We start from the raw sequence: 22478 nt of genomic DNA, 5'->3' as shown, positions 1-22478 counted from the left end.
ACATATTGATATCTTCAAAGTGGTTTCTCATGAAAACAGATACAGACATGAAATATTGATCAATCAAGGACTCACTGACAGTTTCTTTCAGCAAAGAAATAGAAGACAGTAGAACAACCATGTTAATTATCCTGTATATACATACATACAAAATTTCTCCTTCTTTCCCTTCTCTTTTCCCACATCCCAGTAGCCCTTTACCCTTGAGTGCTTTCCTATCATTTCACAATATCTATCATACCTCCTAGTTTAAATTAACTCTTCCAGGTTTTACACTAGTGAAACAATATGGTGCTTGCACATGCAAGTCTGATTTATTTCACTTATGAGTATGGTCTCTAGTTGTGACCATTTCCTATAAAGCCCTCGAGTTTATCTTTCTTTATAGCTGAGTAATATTCCATTATAGAAATGTACCACAAGTTTTTATCCATTCCTCAGTGGATGGATATTTGGGTTGCTTCCACAATTTAGCAATTACAAATTGTTCTGCTATGAACATAGGTGCACATATTTCGCTGTGATATGATGTTTTTAGATCTTCTGGGAAAATACCCAGGAGGGGAATAGCTGGGTTGAATAGGACCGCTAGACTTAGTTTTCTGAGGAATCTCCAAACTGATTTCCGGGCACCCACGGCAGACAGGAGGGCCTCACTTTTGTTCTTATTTCTAACATTTCAGTTTCAATTTGAAGCTTAGTGGTTTTTACTATTAAATTTCAAGGCCATTTCTTTTCTACCTACAGCAGTTTATTTTGACAGCAGCTGTGCATTGCTTAAACATTTTCATTTAGGCTTTCAAGTTCTTCCTTCACTTCCTTAAAAATGCTTATTGATGGTTAAATTTCTGCACTAAATATCTCCTTATAAATTTTTTCTTCAAGTCTGCAAATTATTTTCAAAAAAAGTTTGAAAGTGCCTGAAAGCTTTCTACATCTCTCTATCACTATCCAGCAGTATCCTAGAGGATCTTACGCAGCTTATATGATAGCTGTTTGTTTGTGCAGACGTCCCGCCTGTCCACATTTGAGGCTGTTCACAACCCTGGATGCTGGCACTGCATCTACTTCCCTGTTGCCTCAGCCGTGATAACACCGTGCAGTCCACACCCTGTGGCAGCACTGCCATCTTAGCCCAAGATAGGGTCCTCACTAAGAGCAAATATCGCTTTCTCTTTGTCTAGAACTCTTACTCAGGTTCTCACACATAGTTTGTTATCCCTATCAATGTTGGTTACAGTATAGGATCCATCCTTTTTAATTTTACGTTCTTGTTAATTTGACTTCTTTTGAGATGTATGTTACTAGCTAACATTTTCCAATTGTTTTTTAATCAGAATCATTTTTCCATTTATTTCAGTGCTGTATTTTATATCCACCCGTCACAATTTCTTAGGTTTTTCTTACAAATAATTCTTATCATTCACTATTCTTGAGTAACAGTCTATTCCAAAGCTTGGTGGCTTTAAACAGCAACCGTTTTGTGTGGGTCATAATTCTACAAGTTGTTAATTTGGCTTCGACTCAGCTAGTTAGTGCTTCTTGTTTGAGTCAGCTGGTTTCTGTGTCTACAGTCTACTATTTGGTAACTGAGATTGTCTGGTTTATGAAGTCCTTTGCTGGAAGATTGTCCACTAGTACTTCTCTCTATATTATGTCATCATCGAGCCTGCTAGCTTGCACATGTTTATATGTTGGCGTGAGTTTCCAGAAGCAACAGACGGCAAGAATCAATGCATAGCATTCTTCAAGCCTCTGTTTGTATCACATTTGCTAATGTTCTATTCATCAAAGAAAGTCATATGGCCAAGACCAGAGTCAACAACTGGATCAATAGATTCCATTTAGTTTTTTTAAAGAGTTGTTATTAGTATATGTTTGTAATACAAAATGAATGTCTTTATCATGAGGTATTAGTACAGATTGTAGTTTTTGATGGAACAAGCTTCTAAAACACTGTGTCCATTTAAAAACCTGTCACATTATTTCTTGTTTGTAAACATCTCTACAGAAAGGCCAAGAGCTTTTATTTTTCCTTTTAAATGTTTTAATTGTTTAACATTGAATTTCACAGTTGAATTTCATCACCTTTTTTCGTGGAAATCTATTTTTCTCCTTGACAATTCCTCAATTTTTCCAAGCAAGCCACTTCTGTCCTTAATTACCGTAATTCCCAGAATAAAACTTTTCTAAATATGCACATCTTTGAATTAATACAATACAAATGTAAATATGGAAAACTTTTGCAATTTTACATTTTTTACTTATTTTCTAAACATATTTCCCTAAAGCAATGATGTTCAGAAATCATAATTTAATTTAGTTATAACGGGGATGAAGTTATTGGTAAACGTCATCTTCTCTTTTGCACTTGTCATTAAGTATCCGAGAACATATCTCCTATCTTCCCTTTCCTTGTAAAATAAGGCAACAAAACATAAGTATTTTAAAATAATAGTGAAATTTCAAGCTGTTATGTTTATAAAATATATAATTGCAAAATTTTAAAATTATAAAAGTATTATTAAAATATATCTTGATTTTCTTCCTGCTATAACATGAACTTCACCTTAACTCCCCAATTTTTCTTGTGTTTTTCGTCTCATTGTCTCCTTTTCCTAAACTTCCTATTCTTCTTACTGATCTAAATGCCACCAATTATTAATGACAAACTGAAATACACCTTGTTATTGGGGGCAAACCTAAAGCAAGGTGACTGCCCAGTTTCCCTGACAGCCCACTTATCTTGATTTACATTATAAACTTCTCCAGCATTTAATAGTTGGTACCACATAAAATCATTTGTTTTATTGTAGATTGGTAATGTTTAACTTTTTTTACTTGTACTCTATTATGTATTATAGGTAGTGTTTTCATTGTCAGACTTGATTCCTCAGTAAGTGGATGGTTATCTCTTTTCAGTGCAAGATTTTGTCCTATGAGGTTTCTATGCTATCTAGTTTCTTTGATTTAGTGAAATTTTATACTCTCCGAGCAGTGTAAATAGTGCTTTGCAACTTTCCAATATTGAAAATTCTCTCGTGTCATTTTTTCTCAGAAAATACATATTATTCGGGTTCATTGATGCATTCAAGAAATTTTCAGAGCTTGCATGTTTCAAGATTAAAAATAAGTTATGTCAAGATGAAAAATTAAGTTAGTTGCTGCACTTTGCTTAACAGAGTGCAATAAACTTGTAAGAAGTAGTATTTCTAACAATACGGCACAATGCCCATTCACCAAGTATGTTACTACAGTTGCTCTGTTTGGATTGACAATGTTAGGGCTTTTAAGATTTCTACTTCCTACCTAGAATAATAAGTAATGGGGCTTTTATTTTGTAATGATTACAGATTTAACCCCAGGGCCAGGTAGATGTGATCAACATGGTTTAGCATGTCCTTCTACTTTTAGGAAAACAACACAAGGACCAGCAGTACCTTAGTTTAATAATGCCTTTTTTATATATAGACTATCACTCAAACCCCTTTGTTCTTTTTTTCTTTCTCCCTATTGCTCTCCCTCAGCAGGGAATTCATGTTGGACTCAGAATTCTTTGATATATTATGATAAAAGATGCCTTGTTGTGTTCTCTGACTCTGTTAGAGTCTCGAGGGAGTTAATGACCACATGCTTATTCAGCTTAATGTACTTGATCTTTCCTCATGATTGACATGTCTAAGTGGTTGTTGTAGCAACTCAGTAATTATGCACTTGCTATGCTATATTCATTTCATAGAAACAACACAGTTTCTTTCAAGAAACTAGATAGTTTGACCCCCGCCAAGCTAGCTAAAATAAAGGATAGTAGTTTATAAGCATTATTATTAATCATGCTCACCAAAAGCATTTCTTTCGCTATTGCATTTTGTAAACATTCCTCACACATTAAAAACTGTTTCAGTACTGATACTTACATGTAATTAAAATATTTACAATAATTATTAATCTACTTAACATGATAGTATCCATACATCTGAAGTGTCAAAAATTTAAGATTTATTAATAAGATTTGTGCTCAGAAAGCAATATTACCTGTAACAAGTCCTTTGTTTTTCTTTATATAGAAATTGTATTTTCTTTCAACTAACAAGAATGCCTTTAACATAAGAGAAAAAAGGCTTTGGACTTTTTCAGGGACCACTTTTGTTATGCACAGCTGTATTTTAACTGCATTTATTTTTCTCAGAATTCATTATGAATTCCATTTCAGCTTCCAGAAAATGGAATTTACCTTGTAACAGAGACACTGAAGGGACAAGTTTTGATTAAACCTTCAAAGGCTTACTTGAAGAAAGCACTTTAAGATTTTATAAGATAAAAAAAAATCTCATTTTTAGTTTGAGCTTAAATTTTAAAACTGCATATAAGTTCTTAACACATTCTAGTGCTCTATACATATCACAAATATACTTTCTTTAATAGCACTTTTTTATGCTTACCAATGTTTTTAAAATATGTTCATATCTAAATGACAGTATTGTATTTTATATTTTCTTTATATGACACAAAATCAGTTTTTGTTAAAGATTTTGGTCAATTTAAGATACGTCCATTTGAAAGTATTCCCTCTTTGAACTAAAATTTTAGCCTTTATGTATAAAACAAAAATAATCCTCTATGTAGTCTTGAAAATTAATTCAGATTAGATTTAATAATTTTCAATTCATTTTAGAACAGTGGTTCTAAAATTAGTTTCATGAATTCTTTGTTATCTTATGTAGTATCTAGTAGGATGAAAAATTCAATTTTCGTCATAATGTGGTAGCAAACATTGACTGTAATATTATCTAGAAATATGGTATGTAAGCTATTTTCCACAGTGTCTGAGGTGATTCCCTAATTTCTTATACCAGTTATAACAGAAAACTTAATAATATTGAGAAAAGTGGGAAAACAATGAAATGGGACAGAAAAATATATTTCTCCCTTGTTATAATAAATTGTTGAAATTTAGCACTTTGTAGGAACAATTGACTAACATGTATTAGTATCTACTATTTAACAAGTATTGTGCTAAACATTTATATCTATTATATTATCTGATGTAATAATTTTTTTGTAATAATTCATTAATAGGTTTTAAATTTTTGTAATAATTCATTAATAGGTTTTAAATATCTACATTTACTTTGTCTTAGAAGTTCACATTAGGGTTTTTGGATCAGAGATGAGCTATTATTATTGCTTACGGTAATAACCACACTGGCTTTCCATGCACCAGTCTTTTTCAGGAAGGAAGCCACAATTATGCACACAGGAAGAGGGCCCTGAAATGAGGAAAACTGGAGTTTGTATAGGAACTGCTATATAGCAGGCTTCTCCTGAGAGAGGAAGAGAAAGCTTATCCTCCTTTGTGGGGGGTGTCTGAGGAAGAAAAGGCTTGGTCCCCAGTTTAAAACCACTGGGATACAAATCAATACTTGGATCCTGTTGTGCTTTGAAATGTAAACACCTAGTTCTTTCTGGGGCTCTCAATCTAATCAAGTCAACATTTAACACACATTCCAGATTTTCTTGCTTTTAGATGTCATGCAGAAACACAAAAATATTTTCTTCTCAGTCCCATAGCCATGAATCCTGGCACTTTTAGTACTGTTGGTATTTGTTGAAATTTGTGGCCATTACCTTTATTTCCACCCATTCTTAATGTGTTTAGTAACATAATGCATTATTATGTCTGCTATCAAAATGATTTGCTTTAAATTTATTTTCTGTATCAAATTTTACTTGTAATAAATATTATTGAGCATCAAAAATGATAAAGAACTGGTGTAGGTACTGAAAATATATCAGTGAACAAATCAAAGATCCTTGCCTCTTAAAGTTACAAATTTTCCAGGTGAACTTAAAATTAAATACTGACATAGTAAGTGAATTGCATGACATTTAAATTACATGTTATTTATACAAATAAAAGTATAAGAGCATGAGGGACATTAAGGGGTTAGACAGACTGGATGTAAATAGATGTTCAGGACAAGCTTCACTGAGAGCAAAGACTTGAGGGAGATGAAGAATTATCCAAATGAGAAGAATATTTCAGGTGGAAAAAAAGTCTGGAAATGTCCTAAAGTTTAATGAGAATAACAAGGAAGCTGGTGTTGTGGTTGGAGTGAAGTAGAGTGAGGGGAAATTTGCAGGACAGGAGAGGAAAAAACAAAGGGGTCACAGCCTTGAAGGTCATGGAGGGACTTGTATAGCTTTAGGAAAACTTTGACAATTTTTCTGAGTGAAATAGGGTGACATTAGAGGGTTTAGCTGAGGAATAACATGATCTAGTTTGCAGTTTAAGAGAATGACACTGACTGGAGCTGTGTCTAGAGCAGAATGTAAAGTGAAGGGTGGACTAGTGAAGAACTTTTAGGAGGCTAATGCAGTAATTCAGGCTGGGTATGACTATGCCCCTTGACACAGTGGTGTAGTGAAACAAAAAGTAGCCACTTCATTCTGAGTACATGCTGAAATTTATCCTAATGTATTTCCTGCTGTTTGGTTAAGAGAAGGGAAGGAGTCCAAAATGATTCAAGGGTTTTGGTCTGAGTAACTAGGAAAATATTTTGCCATCAACTGAGATTGTTGTGGGTAGCAGGCAGTTAATTGTAAGTGTCAAAGATGATGTGGGATAGAAATGGAGTCTTAAACACACTGAATTTGAGATGTCTATTAGATACTCAGTTGAGTAGATAATTGGATACACCTGGAAGTTTGAGGGACACCTTAGAGCTACAGATGGAACCATGGGAGCAGTCCATATATGCATTATATTGGAGCTCATTTAAGTTTTGTGGGGCCTGAGGCTTGTATAATTTTTATGGATTGTGGTATGAAAGTGAATTTAAAATTGGAATATATATCAAATAAGAGGTGAATATTTATTTATTTATTTTGTACTGGGAATCAAACTCAGAATCTTGTGCTTGACAGGCAGGCACTTGTGCTGCTGAGCTATATCCCTGGCCCTAGAGGTGAATATTTATTTAAAATGAGAAAAAATTAAAACTTATTTGGAAGCTGATAAATAGCACAAGATAACAAAATTTGGAAAAATATGTATTTTCAATTAACTATGTTGCTCATATGTGTGTAATACTTTTTTCTTACATTTTTACCTTTAATGCCAATAATTATATAATATTATCTGTTGAAATATGGAAAATGACTTAACCTTTCCTTATTATGAGTGATTAAAATTTATTTTTTATTAATGATCTAAAAAGCTTTCCTTCATTTTTACAATTTAGCTATAATTTTGTGAAAATTGTGAATGTTTTCTTAAAAGTCAATATAACTCCTACCAGACTTCTTGTATATATGATCTATAAGATTTGGAAGAAGTTTCTAGTGACTGACTTGTGATTCTGTACAATTTAAATCATGTGTCTTCTTTGTTACCTGTGTACTTCAGATGCTAGGCAGATTGGGATGCATTTTTGTGTTGTGACACCACTTCCAGCTCTATACCTTTATGTTATCATATCAGATGAGTTTGGCACAGTGGCTACAAGTATTCCTGGATGCTATTGCTCTTCTAGGAGAGATAATAATAATTTATTACATACAGAAGTGATTGTGACTCAAATCCCTTAAGCTTAACCTACCTATTTCTTCCTGGCTTCCCAAAATATTTATAGATACTAGATTGCCCCCATTATGTGATGGGAAACAAAATGAACAACAGTTTTCAGCAGTAATGATTAATGTGTCTTGCTTAAAGGTATTTTCCTAAAATATATCTCATGAGAGCACAACACACACACACACACAGACACACAAATACCCCTTCTGCCACAGGGAATTGCAAAGGTCCCGTGCAAGTGAAGGTTCCTACAATTCAAGCTTTTGAAAATATGATAAGGTAGTTGTAAAGAGTTAATTAATAAAAATATTTTTTCCTGAATCATGTGATGCTGTATCATGAGTCAGCTTTCTGAAATGTGTAGTTTGTTGTACCATCTTTTCTCAGTCTAAATGTATACTTTCTTGCTTTTATATTCATAATTTTGTAATCTTTTTGTTAAAGAGGATTTCCACTATTGATTAAGATTCAGACTCCACATATTTTTTATTTAATGAGTTCTTAGTAAGACTGAAGGATATTTGAGGTTAGGATACCAGAAGGAATAAATTCTAAAGAAAGGAGGTGATATGATGTGTAAAGTTAAGATGACAGAGGTGTTGCAGCTATTACCAGTGAATGCCCTACCATGACAAGGTCATTTTTAAGATAAAAGTTTAAGGAACTGAAAGGCAGAGTGTCTCAAGAATCATTATATGTGCTTTGAAATCTCACAAATTAATGTAGGAAAAATGCTGGAAAGAATGATACTAAGCAAGGAGCTCAAATCTTTGATGAGTGGCTATTCCCGGGACCTTTGTAGATAACAGCAACCATGATTCAAAGTGTAGTGAGTGATACACTACGATGAGATTTAAATCTGACAGACTCCAGGGACAGTGGAAAGAAATAGTCTGAAAATATTAGAGTGGAACAAAGGAAAACCTTATCTACTGAAGTCATTCAGCCAGTGGCAGTAGGAAGAGAACGACACCTATCTCTCTTTGCGTGAGACCATGGAGAGAAGGAGCCATTACTGGGAAACTGCAATAGAAACAGTGTCCTCTAGAGAAAGAGGTTTTGTTTGAATAAGAAAACCATAGGCAATAGTTGGAGAACAGATTTTTTGGCTCACAGGAAGGTTTCAGTATTTGGGAAGAAATAGGAGAACAGACATTATTTTTACTAGCTTGCAATTTTATATATATTAAATTTCCTGTAAAAATAATGAAATTTACTGCCTTTCTTTTTGCCTGACAAAATAAAGGTGTCACCTATAATCATTGTTACCAGATTTTCTATGTCTCTTTTATTCCCATAAAACTTATCCACTTGTTTCTTCTTCTCATTGTTTTCCTCTTTATAATTTTGCTTTTCTTTGATAATTTTCTGTCCATCCATATCCTGTTTACCTCTTAATCTTTTCTGACTTTCTCTCCTTATGCTTTGTCTTACTATTTCTCTCATCATTTTATTTTCAAATCACACTGTGTATTATCTCCCTTTTACCCCTCACACTTTAGCTATAGGTGGAATTGTGCAGTGTGCAATCACAGAGACAATACTAATTTTGACAGGTTCTTTCTCTACCTTGAATGGTGAAAGCTCCATCAAGAAAGGAGTTACGGGGCCAGGGATATAACTCAGTGGCACAGCACCTGCCTGGCAAGTGCAAGGTCCTGAGTGTTGATTCCCAGTACAGAAACAAATCAGTAAATAAATAAATGAAAGGAGTTACAGGACGGCAGGCGATATTCCAGATCAGATGGATAGTCTTCGCTCCAAGTGATGTTGGCGTTGCCTCCAATGTGTATAACACTTTCTTCCTCAACACTTGAGAGGTGGAAACTGGTTACTTGGTAACACTTCCTGTGCTTTTTATTCTGCTTACAAGGTAGATCTCAGTCAGTTGTGGGACTTGAAATATGGAAACTTTTTTGAATCCCTTTTTATGAATTATTTAAAAAACATTTTCTGAATGAAACACTACTACTTTCATTTTATTGATGAAGTAATTGAGAAGGACAAAAGTAATTTTTTTCAAGGATGCATAAATATATCTGGCAGAGACAAGATTTACATGAGAGCATTTGACTCAAACACTGAGATCACATTTTTAAATTACTACTCTGTATTTTCCCACATAGCATGATGTAGTGGTAAATAAAATAATAATGATAATATCCATATGCACATGGATATTAATTTACTCTACTTCCTTGTCTAAAATTGAGCCTTTCTTATTGGCTAAGAGCCTTTTGTGCTTTTTAGTGATATATAAACTGTTGAACCAATGACCAATTTTCAATTGTCTTCCTGGGCCCATACAGAACAGAGACCTAAATCTAAAAACTTTTTTGAGCTTGCAGTTTTTGAGATAATTGTTTTATAATTATTTTTAGAATTATGAGATTAATATTTACATATGTAAGGATTAATCTCATAAATATATATTGTATAATAATATTTAATTATATATAATATATATACAGATTTTCTTCCAGCAATAGATGTCATATACTTCCAATCCTGCTAGAATTTAGAAGCATTTTGACCTTTACACACAAAGATATTTTGTTTTTGATTTTTCCATAAAGAAAAATCACATAATTTAAGTAAGAACATAGCTCCTAAAGAAGTCAAATTCATTACTGTGTAATTCATTTATTCTCTTTAAATAAACACTGTCAGCCTAAGTGATGTGCATCAGATATTTATGAAATCTTACAACATTAATGATATGTGTTATGAAATAATATTATATTACTACAGCATAAAGCATTTGGCTTGAGCATTCCTTTCTGTGTTAGGTATCTGAGGCTGCAGTAACAAAATGCCATAAGTCAGATGAGTTATGCAGAAATGAAGTTTTAATTTTCTCAAAGTTTGGTGGTGGTGTGTCTAAGATCAAGACAGTGCCCTGTGCTCTCTTCATTCCTAAACTTTTCCCTGTATTTCTGGTGTCTGCTGGCATTTACTGCCTCTAGAGTTTTACCTTTTCCAGGATGTTATATAGTTTGACTCAAACGGCATGTAACATTGTAAGACGATCTTTAACTTTCAACAATATGCAGTTAAGAATATGTAGCTGATAGTTAATTTATTTTATTGCTGTGTAATGCTCCATTATTATGGATGTATCATAATTTATTTACTCACATAATAAAGGGCCTCACGATTATTTCTTATTTTTCACAAATGTAAATAAACTTACTATATTTGTGTGCAGATTTTCGGGTGCACATAGATTTTCATTTCAATTACATAAAAGTGAATAAATGTATTAAGTATTTAGATTAGAATTTATTCTCAATGAAAATTTATTTAGATCAGAATCTAGCTTCAGACCTCATACTTTCCATAAGAAAATAGCTCAAAATAGATCATAGACTCAATGTAAAGGACAAAATTATATAATTTCTAAAAAAAAAAAAGTAAGTCTAAGTGACTGGATTTTATCAGAGGCAGAATGGTATGGATTAAATATTTATGTCTCTTTCAAAGTTCATATTTTAAAGTCCTAATCCTCAGTGTGATGGCATTTGGAAGTGAGAATTAATTTGAGAGAGAATTGATTCATGGTGGTAGAAGCCTTGTAAATGGGATCAGTACCCTTAAAACAGAAGATCTCTTTTTCTGCCATGTAAAGATACAGAAAAAAAAAAATCCATCTACAAACCAGGAAAAGAGCTCTCAGCCTTGGACTTCTTATCCTCCATGGGCTTTGAGAGGGTTAGATAGATAATGTAATAACTGAAGATTCAGGGAGAAATAAATTTATGCTGTCTAAGCTGTCCTATAGTGCTTTTTATAGTAGCCTGTACTAAGATGTCTACCCAAAATATACAAAGAACTCATAAAACTCAAGAAAACAACAAAATTACAAAGTGGGAAAAGATCAGGATACGGTAGTAAATGAGCACAGATGGTAAATACATAAGCACGTGTAACAACTTGTTTTCATGGCTACATGTTAGAGCTCACTATTATCCCAAAAGTCAGGTCCTCTGCATTTTTACAATTCTTTTGCACACCCAGCTACAATGCTGCCTTTGTGCTTTCAGTGAAATGGTTTCTCAGTCCCCTTTGGATCTCCATCTACTTGCAGTTTTTTGTCACCTGGTTTATCAGGCCTCTTCATTCAGGATTCTGTCATTAGTCATTCAGGTCAAGTCTTGCATTTGGTAGCCTGCCTTTCTCTCAAGTCATTTTTGCTACTCTCTAGTCAAAGAACAGGATCAGGTCAAACAGAGAGAGAGAGAGAGAGAGAGAGAGAGAGAGAGAGAGAGAGAGAGAGAGAATGAGAGAGAGAGAGAAAGAGAGGAGAGACTTGAGAACTTCTGGCTCTTTATGGATACAGAAACAAACAGAACTATAGTGTGCGAATTAGTGTTAGAAACCTGGCTGGAGAAATAAGCAGAGGTCAGATATTGTTTAGAGAACTAAAATATTTAGATATTTCATTTAAATATCAAAACATTGTCAAATATTTCTGTGTTTTATTTAAATATCTAAATTATTTAAAAATATTCAGAGAACTAAAAGTTTTATTCTATGGACAACAGAAAGTAATCAATAAATTTAAAGCAAGAGAGTAAACCTGATTTATTTTTTAAAAGATACAGGTATTTAGGATAAATAAGATCTGGGACAAGACTGAAGTTAGTCAAAAACAAAACAAAACAAACAAAAAACCAGTAAGGAGGATATTTTAATAACCATGTTGAGAGATAATGAGTATTCAGACCAAGATAGTAGCCACAGAAAATGCTCTCGAGAGATGCTTAGGGGTCAAGATTTGGTGACAAATTACATGGGCTTTGAGAGGGTTACAGAGATGGTGCAGTCACTGAGATATGATAGGTAGCTGACACTTGGAGCACAAAAGAAAGGCAGAGTTGCAGAGACATGCCGTGTGTGACATGCCTGGAGCAAGAATGTCTGGTGAATATGTCCAGTACATAAGTAGAAATGTATGTTGGACGTCTGAGGGTGAATTCTGGTATCAAGATGTAGATCTTAGAACCTGCAGTGCAGTAGTTGAAATCATGAGGACAAAGAGCCCTTCAGATCTCCAATCTGAAATGCAAAAATAGAATAAAAATCAGCACAAAAAATCGAGTATGAATTAATCAAAGGCTGAGGAGGAGGATGACCAGAGAAAGTAAGGGAGGAGAGAGTTTTCAATGAAATCATACACAAGAGATGGACTAAAATTTGGCAGAAGAGTCATCATGAAATCTGTTTTATTAGAAATGATTTTTTTATCCATTCCTCAGTTGATGGGCATTTGAGTTACTTCCATGATTTAGCTATTGCAAATTGTGCAGCTATAAACATGGGTGCACGTATATCACTGAGGTATGATGTTTGTAGATCTTCTGGAAAAGTACCCAAAAGGGAAATAGCTGGGATGGATGGGACCTGTAGACCTACTTTACTACGGAATCTCCAAGCTGATTTTCATAGTGTTTTCACCAGTCTACACTCCCACCAACAGTGGAGAAGTGTTCCTTTTTCTCCACAGCCTCACCAGCATTTGTTATTGACTGATTTCTTGATGATAGCCGTTTTTACATGATGGGCTATTACTCAGCTATAACAAAAGATAAACTTGAGGTTTTCATAGGTAAATGGATGCAACTACAGTCCCTACTCATAAACAAAATAAATCAGACCCACATGTATAAATATTGTATCGTCTCACTACTGTAAGAAACTGAAAGAGTAAATAAAATCGGAAAGGTATAATAGATATTGTGAAAGGGAAAGAAACTGCTCAAAAGGAAAGAACAACTGGGATGAGGGAAAAAAGAAAAAGAAAGAAGGGGAAAAATATATATATATACACACAGGATAGCTAAGAGAGTTGTACTACTGATTTCTATTGCATTATTGAAAGACACAGTTAATGTTTAATTGTTTGATCAATCTTACATGCCTATATTTGTTTAACTGAGTAACCAATTTAAGATAACAATAGGTAAGAACCAACCATTGTTAGTTTCCTGTCACCTTGTCTGAAATTCTGTGCCACTTTTATTGTTTATGTCTTCTGTTTGTTAATTTTTTTTGTTCTTTTATATTTAAAATAAAAAAATAGTTATTTTTTTACAGACGACTTTGAAGGGAAGAGAATCAGTGAGATAACACAGCTGAATATAAGAAGAAGGCAAAGCAATATTTTTCTAATGAGAAAAGTGTAATTAGAGTGTGTAGTTAATAAATATATAATTATGAAGTATAAAATAAAAACAATTAGTATTATAAATGTTAGTGATAGATTTGTGGTATACTTAACTTAGGTATAATGGTAAAATGCAGTGCCAAGTCCTAAGATTTACATGTCATCACAAAACACTCAAAAACAAGTTGCCAAAGTAACTTGAATTGTCTCCAGTAACATGCAAAACACCGTCTTCTGCACTCTGGAATTATATGAAGTTTAATGTGTACATTTACTTCCTGATGAAGGTCATCGAACACTGTTTATTGGAGTTCATGTGCCCCTGGGAGGAAGAAAAAGTCATCGACGTCACAGGCATCGTGGTCATAAACACAGAAAGAGAGACAGAGAGAGAGATTCAGGATTAGAGGATGGAAGAGAGTCACCTTCTTTTGGTAAGCATCATTCTTCTTGTTTTTATTAAATTTATGATTGTAATAACATACATCTATAGTCCATAATTATTAGTGATACCTGATATTCATAAAATTGTAAGATTTTGGGCAGATGGGGAAAAGAGGAAGAGAGAACATTTAATTTTTGTGTTTCATTTATGAATCTGCTTTGTGAAATTGAAAATTGATTTATTTTTATGATACAGGTAATTTAAATAAACAATGGCCTTTGCCTTAAGTAGTTTGAAAAATCCAAGGGAAAATGCCTTTATTAAGTTTCTGTTTACACTAACTATTGCTGATGCTGTCCACACTTCACCTTGATTTCGAATATTCTATTTTGAGAGTTCTTTGAAAGTGTATATGGAATACCAAAATATGTGTTTTTGTTTTTTTTTTTTAATAATTCTTGAATACCATGAGAACCAGTATACTTGATATAACCAAGAATCTAGCTTTGTGCTCCTTGACCTTCTTAAGTTTTATGACCATCTTTGTCCCTCAATTTAGCTCACTTATTCAACCATAATTTTTCTACCTTGGGTCACTAATCCACTCACCTAGTTCTTTGATGGTAGCTTCTTTCCTTCTTGGTTTCTTGCATGACTACTTAACTTCTCTACTTTTTAAAGTTATTGTTTTTTCTGTCTCTTATACTATTTTGATTTCATAACCAGTCATTTGATTACTACTTTGCCAGTATTCTAAGCACAATAGGGTCTCTGTTCAGTTTTATTCATACCTTTATCCCCGCCCCCTTAAAAAAGCACACTTAAATCGAGGTTCCTCCATGTCCCTGCTTTGGCTTTGCCTTGTCAAGTAGACACATAAAAAACCAGTCATTCATCAGGCAGATTGTAACCATTATAAATTCATGATCCAAGTGAATCTTCATCTCCTTTCAGTTTTATTGCATTTCTTTGGTTTTTATGTGATTACTTTTCAACTTTACTCACCATTCTCTGAAATCCTACTTTTGCCATTTAGTAGACTATCCTGCCTTCTACTAAAACAGAAAATACATAATGCAAAAGAACTCACTTAACTTTCCATCTATTAACATATAAGTCTATAGGTCTGTATCTCAAAAATCTTCTGTTTTTTTCTTAAATCCATAACTAGTTTCTATTATTTTACATCATTATTAGAAATGTACACAATTTCTAAATGAATGGACTTCTTCCTTTCAGCTGGATTATTCTCAATGCTTTTAAAACATGATAGAATCTCCCCAGTTTTAAATAGTTCCTCAAACTTCCTCAAACCACATTCTCCATTTAGTCATTTAAATATGAAGCAGCTTAAATGTATGTGAAAGTTAATGGAAGTTGTTACAATGTTACTTTTAAAATTTTATAGATTTTTAAAATTCAATATCTGTTTTTATTGTGTTGCAGAGAAATTTAATTTCTACATTTTTTCTTTTAGCTTTATGTCTTTTAAATCTGAGCACTTAGGCTTTTTTGTGTTTCCTCTTAATTAAGACAACTTGTTGACATAGATCTAATGGTAGGTGTACTAAAAGCATTCCCAGTCTGCACACTTTGACATTTTTCCACTTAAGGAAAATTTTCCTGTTATATCTGATTCTATTCCATTTATTTTGATCTCTTCACTGAGAATATTATAATTTATATTTTTGATTTCCAGAGTCTGCTCTTTGAACTTTTCCGCCATTAAAGTTAGTCTTTCATATCACCTTTCTTATTATCTGCAGTATCAGTTCTGCAATTCATTACTTCTGCAATAGGTTTTAATTTGCTGCTGTATTTTTAGTTTTTTTGAATTTCTTTCTTATCTCATCTTAGTTTCCTTACATCTCCTCTTCTTTTCTTAATTACTTTTTTCTTTTTCTACTTGATAGGATGTATGTTTTATAGTCTACTGAGGGTCCCTAGCTATTTCTGGGCATGTCCTTTTTCTACTAAAATAAATAACTTTCAGACTTATGATCTCTCTTTGGTCTGACAGGGATTATTTTTACCCCTCACTGATTTGTATTTTCTACAGACTCCTGATATTTTTGTTTTTGCTTACTTTTAAACTAAGCAAGGTATATCTGTGCTATATTTATCCAGCTATATCTTAAGATGGCCTATGCTGCTGATATCAGTAGGTTGTGTTCATTGTTGTCTAGAGTTATTGATATTGAACTTCTCCAAAAACATGTGCTTCTGCCAGAGGTAGAATGATTGTTCGAGGAGCACATGAAAGAAAGTACTGTAGGCATCCTGGCCCTGTGTGATAGAAGGACAGTTGTCTGTGAGTCCTTGGGCAAACTCACATCATCAGGTATTTTCTGTTTAATGAGGTAGAATCTACTGTTGAAGTTACAGTGGATAGATGGGCAGAATTTTTTCTTAGTCAGGATCCATTTCAATATAATTAGTAAAGACTACCTGTTAAGACTCTAAGAATGATTTACCTTTGGATTAAGCTTTAATGGTAGCTCTTCATCATTTCTCATGTTTAAGAAAATATATTAACATCATCTCAAATTATTTTGTAAACAAGTTATGTTTATTATAATTTGCTGATTTCCTCTGCCTCTACTTTCTTTTTCTTTTTTTCTAAAGCTGGAAGCATTATGTCAGTGTTTATGGTTTTAATCAAGAATGTTTACCAAAGGCTTTATGCCCTCATAGGTGGCTATTTGGGCAGGTAATTGAATCCTAGGGCTATATAGCTGACTTGCTGGTAGAAGGTGAGGCCTAGTCTGGCAAGGTGGGTCCCTGGTATCATGATATACTTGGAAGGGTTTATCTACCTCCTTCACTCCTCTCTTCTTATCTTGCTTCCTGGCCACAATGAGGTGAGCACATTTCCATCCGTATTCACCATGGCTATGCCATTCTGCCTTGGAACCAGCAGATCATAGACTACTTGCAAGCCAAAGTGAACCTTTCCTCTTTTAAGTTGAAGGTATCTGGTATTGTGTTCCAGGTAGGAAAACAGTGACTAATACTATTGTTGTAGAACATTCATTCTAGATAATGAGTATACTTGAGAATTCTAAAATCATATTAATGACCAAGCCCCGTGATAATCCAATCTCTGTGCCTACAACTCAAACATGGATATTTATTATTATTATTATTATTATTATTAACCAGGAATTGAACTCAAGGCCTAGAACTTGTCAGACAGGTACAGTTCCACTGGGCTACTTCGACAGCCCCGAATCAAGAATATTAGAAAAAGAAGTATCCTAGATGATTATATTGTGCAGCGTGGTTGAGACCTACTGTTCTAGGAACTTTACTATTCAATGTTTGATCTACAAACCAGAAATACTAGGGTCATAGTTGAGCTTGCTAGAAATATAGAATCTCAGGTCCCAACCCAGACATCTTGAATCAGAATCTGTATATTAATTATGTTCTTTGATTATATATGTAAAAATTTGGCAAGCAATGCTGTAGAACAGTATTTGTCAAACAATGTTCCACATTAGAATATGCCAAGGAGCTTTAAGTAAAGAGATTGATGCTGGATCCTGCCTCCAGAGACTTTTATTTAGTATAGCTGGGGTCTTTCCTTAGGGAATAGTGTTTAAAATAATAGTCCTAAATGCTTTTAATATCAAGAACCACTGGTCCTAAAAAATTTCTCACTCTTCTTTTGGTGAAAGTTGGAAATAAGTTCAGTGGCCCAGATTCTACCCTTTAATGTGTCATCCACTATTTTTGGATTCCAACAACCTCTTTTACCCTCTAAGTATCTATTACCATCTAACTAAGTGTCTTTGTTGATGTTAGATTTAAGATCTGTTTTATCAGGGACTACTCTTTGACACCTTACTGGTTTCTAAGCAGTATGAAAAGTATTTTATTTTCTGTTTCTTTAGGGTTAATAATTTGCCTTAATCTTTATGGCATAGTCATTTTAGTTGTCTTGATAATCAAGCACTCATTCATATGCTGACACTGAAACCAAGTTTTAAACATAATCTGTGATAGTTAATCTTGCCTGGGAGGTCTGGGAGCCTCCCAGGAGATTAGTAAAGCATAGTTTGGGGCATTTGGGTGGGTCATGAAGATGTGACCTTTGGTACTATATCTGGCCTCTTTTCTCTGGCACTGTTTCCTTACTTTGCTTCCAAGCACCATGAACTAAGCAGCTTTGCTCCACCGTATTCTTCTGCCGTGATCTCCCTGCCCTGGAGATGGCCAAACATGGGCCGAATACCCTGAAACTGTGAGCAGAAATAACCTCTTTTTCCTTTAAGCTGTGTTTGTTGGGTATTTGGTCCCAGTGATAACAATTGACCACTATACTATTCCTCTTGATTTTGGATTTGATATCCTGCCCAGTGATGATTGCAAGATTTCTATACTGAAAGTAATATCTGACCACTGAATAAATACTTTACTTGGAAGGATTCTAATATCTTTTGAACATCTTACTGTACGTGTCTCAAAATTTCAGAATTGAACTTCCGAAGAGAAATAGGATTGAGGAGAACTCTTGGGAGCCTCATTTCCTTCTGCTGAAAATTTGGAGATTTTATGTTATAGATTGGAGTGTGGGTCTATGAAGACATGGAATAATTTGGGCATAAATTTGTGGAACAAACATCAATTTTACAAAAAGTCTTTGAAGAAATGTTTGCATTTTGATACTCTAAAAAGTCATTGGGTCATGTATAAAGATAATATATGAATAATGTCTGCAGAATCCTACTTTATTATATGACCCAATCATGTAATACAGCACTGTTAGAACCTGGTTATATTAGTGCTATGTCTGAGTACAAGAAAAGGCCTTCATTAAGCAAAAGAGATTATATTTGTGTCACAGATATGGAATGACTGGTTCCAGTTCACCAGATACAATAGTTGGAATGTGATTTCTAGCTGAGTTCAAAGACAGACCCATCTTTTTGGTTGGGTAGTATTGTGGTGATGATGTTTTCATTATACCAAATTTCTGAAACCTGAAAGTGAGTCCAGTTTGATACTCTAATTAATAAATACGAGTTTCCATAAACAACTGGATTATAGATAGTTAATTCTCCTCTCTATTGCAAACAATTTCTCATTAAAAGAAAACTGCTAAACCTTTGCATCTTGTTATTTTTAATGTCATTTTTAATTTACCTTATTTGAAATTGTATTTTCAAGTTGGAACATAAATGAACTTTTAAAAAGTGGTCATATTGAACCATGATCTTGAAGTTAGTGAAAATAGAGGTACTGAGTAAAATTTAGAACAAGTTAATATTGATTTCTTTCTTCCCTTCCCAGCAGAGTGTAACAAGAAAGATGATAAAGTTATGCCAAATACAATTAGTTAATCTACAAATAGTAAAAACAAGCCTAAAAAGCATTTTCTGTGTTAAACTGGTGTTTAAAATCTGGCAAAAGGTACTGTACTGTGGCACAGCCCTAGAAGTAGACACTGGTTTTTCTAGGCTTAGATCCTAAATTGTGCAAATACTTCACTAGAAATGAAGTAAATATGGAAAAGAGCAATTTTTTGATAAGCAATAGTTTTTTGTTCCTATTTTAACTCCCAATCTGGTGATATGTAAGAATGCCAAAATGTTTTCCTTAAATTTATTTTATTGTACAGTGTAAGAGTAGTAAGCACAAGTGTTAAAACATAGAAACATAGATGTACAATACACTGAATTATGATGCAGAACATCTGTGTAACCACCACCTGAGATAATGCTCCAGCATCTCCTTCTGTGCTTAATCCCAGTCACTATTCCTCTTCCTCAAAGGGCTCTGTGGTCTATCTTATTACACTGGGTGGCTCTTTTTTTTTTTTTAACTTTATATAGATGAAATCATGCAAGAGACATTCCCTGCTCAATATCCTATTTGTGCAATCCACCAATGTTTTTGTATATGGCTGTAGCTCATTCATTTTCATTATTGTACAGTATGTTAATGTGCTATATACCATGCATGAAATTTAGAGCATATACAGTTAAAAGCTATTATGAATACGGCTATCATGAACATTTTTATATGTCTTTTTGATCCACATATAAGTTTCTTGTACCTAGGAATGGAATTACTTATTACAGACTCATGGATTATGCACATTTTAAACATTAGTGGATGTTGCCAAATAGTTTTCCAAAATTGGAAAACATTAGAACAGAACATTAGAGCTTGTGTAAAGATGTTTTACATCTTTACTAACACTTGGTAATTTCATATTTGCTTATAGAAACATAGTGGCTCTTCAATGTAAGTCATCTGGTAAGGTGTATCATAATATCTCATTGTTGATAATTTGTATTTTTTGATAATTTTTGATTGCCAGTAATAGTTAACTTAAGGAATCCTTTCTGATTTGTATAGTACTACAGTTTACTTTATATATGTCTTAATATTTTAAAGAATTTAGTTTCAATAGACAGGAAAAATATGCCTGGGATGATATTCATTGCTGTATTGAAACATAATCTAAATCTGCATTAAAAATGTTAGTAGAAGGATCATGAGTAGATTTTTATGAACATAGCCTAATACCTCTGAAGTTGTTTCTATTTTAAAGAATCAAAAGCCAGGGACAATGTGCTATATGCTATTTTGAACCCGAGTATAAAATAATAATATACCCAGGTATAATAATTACCTCCTGTAATTAAATAGATTATCTTACTTTAATAGGTAATCCTTTCCTGTACCATTTCTGTTATTACTGTGTCTTAGAGAAGTCATTTTCCATCTGCTACTCTATTGTACACTTTTAAAACCTCTTTATTCATTATTGTGAAGGTGTTATTTCCTCGTTTACTTTATGATGTAGTGTTTTAAAAATATGTAGTAAGTAATCCTCATGGTTTATAAGGGGAAACACTAATAAGCCTAAAGTCAAAGGCTCACATATCCTGCAATTAAGTTTTGGGATCTGGATGCATTATATTATAGACATCAAAATTAATGCAGATTAAAATCAAGTAAATCATTGGCAAAAGTGGTAAGAAAACTGTTTTAGACACATGAGGAAGAGATCCTGACCCAGAAGGCCCATGAACTGCTAATACCAGGGTTCACATCTGGGCCCTCCCTGCGCATGCCCTGTGCCACCTGAGGTACTGAAGCAGGTGGTCCATGAAATGCTGGCATCATGGTTCGAATCTGGGCTTTACTTACACCCTGATATCCTGGAGGTCACAGACATGGATGGTTTGTGATCACTGTCAGTGCAGCCCATGTCTGGCTCCTGTGCATGGCCTAAGCTGCCTCGAGACACAGAATCAGGTGGGCCATGAGCTGTTGACCCTGCGATTCATATCTGGGTTCTGCCCATGCCCTGAAATACCTGGGGACACAGGACAACTAGTCCATGGTTGTGCCACCAGTGCAGCTGTTTTCTGGGTCATACTGGTGTCCTGAGCTGTCAGGGGACAATGGTTCAGATGGTCTACCATCAGCTGACATCACAGTTCATGTCTGAGACCTGGGAGAACTAGATACACTTCACCATCTGCTGGAAGACCCCAGACTAAGCAGCATGCCTCAGTGGTCACTGAGCAGCAAGCCTGACCACCAGGAAAACTAGGGACACTAGTGACCTTGGATGAGCTGCCAAGTAAGAGGGAGACTGAATGTCCTGCCTCCAGTATCAAACATGACAAGACGAAGGACTAAAATGCAATCTCAGAACTCCACCCCACTTAGAACAAGTCCACTACACATCGACATAGGAGAACTTGGTAAACACACACCTGAAATTGCTGATATGACTGCAGTGGAAGTAAAGAAACAACTCCATCAGGCCACAGAAGAGATCAGGTCAGAAATATCTCTCAGGCAAAAATGAAATGACAATAATAATAAAAGAATTGCTCAGCACATGTAAAGAAGAAATATATAAAAAATAGATGAACATAGACAATGGATGGAAATATTAAAATGAACAATATAGGAATAAAGTAGAACGCATGAAAGAGATTCAAAGAGACATCCAGGAGATCAAAACTTCCATTGAAAGCTGACAAAACTGCTTTAATGAAGCCAAAGATAGAATTTCAAACCTTGAAGACGGCATGGCAGCTAGCAATTGTGAAAGGCTCTCTTAAAATCAACAAGTAACTAAGAAAAATCAATTCAATAGCTGCAAGATGAGGCAAAGAGGAATAATGTAAGACTAATAGGAGTCAATGAAACAGCAGGAGGCAACACAAACGACATGAAAATAACATTTGCAGAAATAATAGCAGAAAATTTCCCAAACATGGAAACACAATCTGATATACATTAAATGAGGCATATAGAATTCCAACTAGTCATAACCAAAATAAAACTACACCCAAACATAAAATAATCAAGATCCC

The 22478-nt window shown here is 34.0% G+C and overlaps 1 protein-coding gene across 3 annotated transcripts in view; it reads left to right on the top strand.

Moving 5' to 3' along the window:
- Positions 1-22478, top strand: part of Slc4a10 (solute carrier family 4, sodium bicarbonate transporter, member 10) — a 280912-nt gene that overhangs the window by 134409 nt on the left and 124025 nt on the right. For all 3 annotated transcript variants that reach the window (XM_005393324.2, XM_005393329.2, XM_005393323.2), the window contains exon 3: positions 14033-14179. In XM_005393324.2, coding sequence (XP_005393381.1) covers positions 14033-14179 — 147 coding nt within the window. The remainder of the gene's footprint in view (positions 1-14032; positions 14180-22478) is intronic.

The sequence above is a fragment of the Chinchilla lanigera genome, unplaced genomic scaffold, assembly GCF_000276665.1.
Source record: "Chinchilla lanigera isolate Chin_1 unplaced genomic scaffold, ChiLan1.0 scaffold00048, whole genome shotgun sequence".
NCBI lineage: Eukaryota > Metazoa > Chordata > Mammalia > Rodentia > Chinchillidae > Chinchilla > Chinchilla lanigera.
Note: the sequence above shows the minus strand (reverse complement) of the source record. Positions and strands in the feature narration are given on the sequence as shown.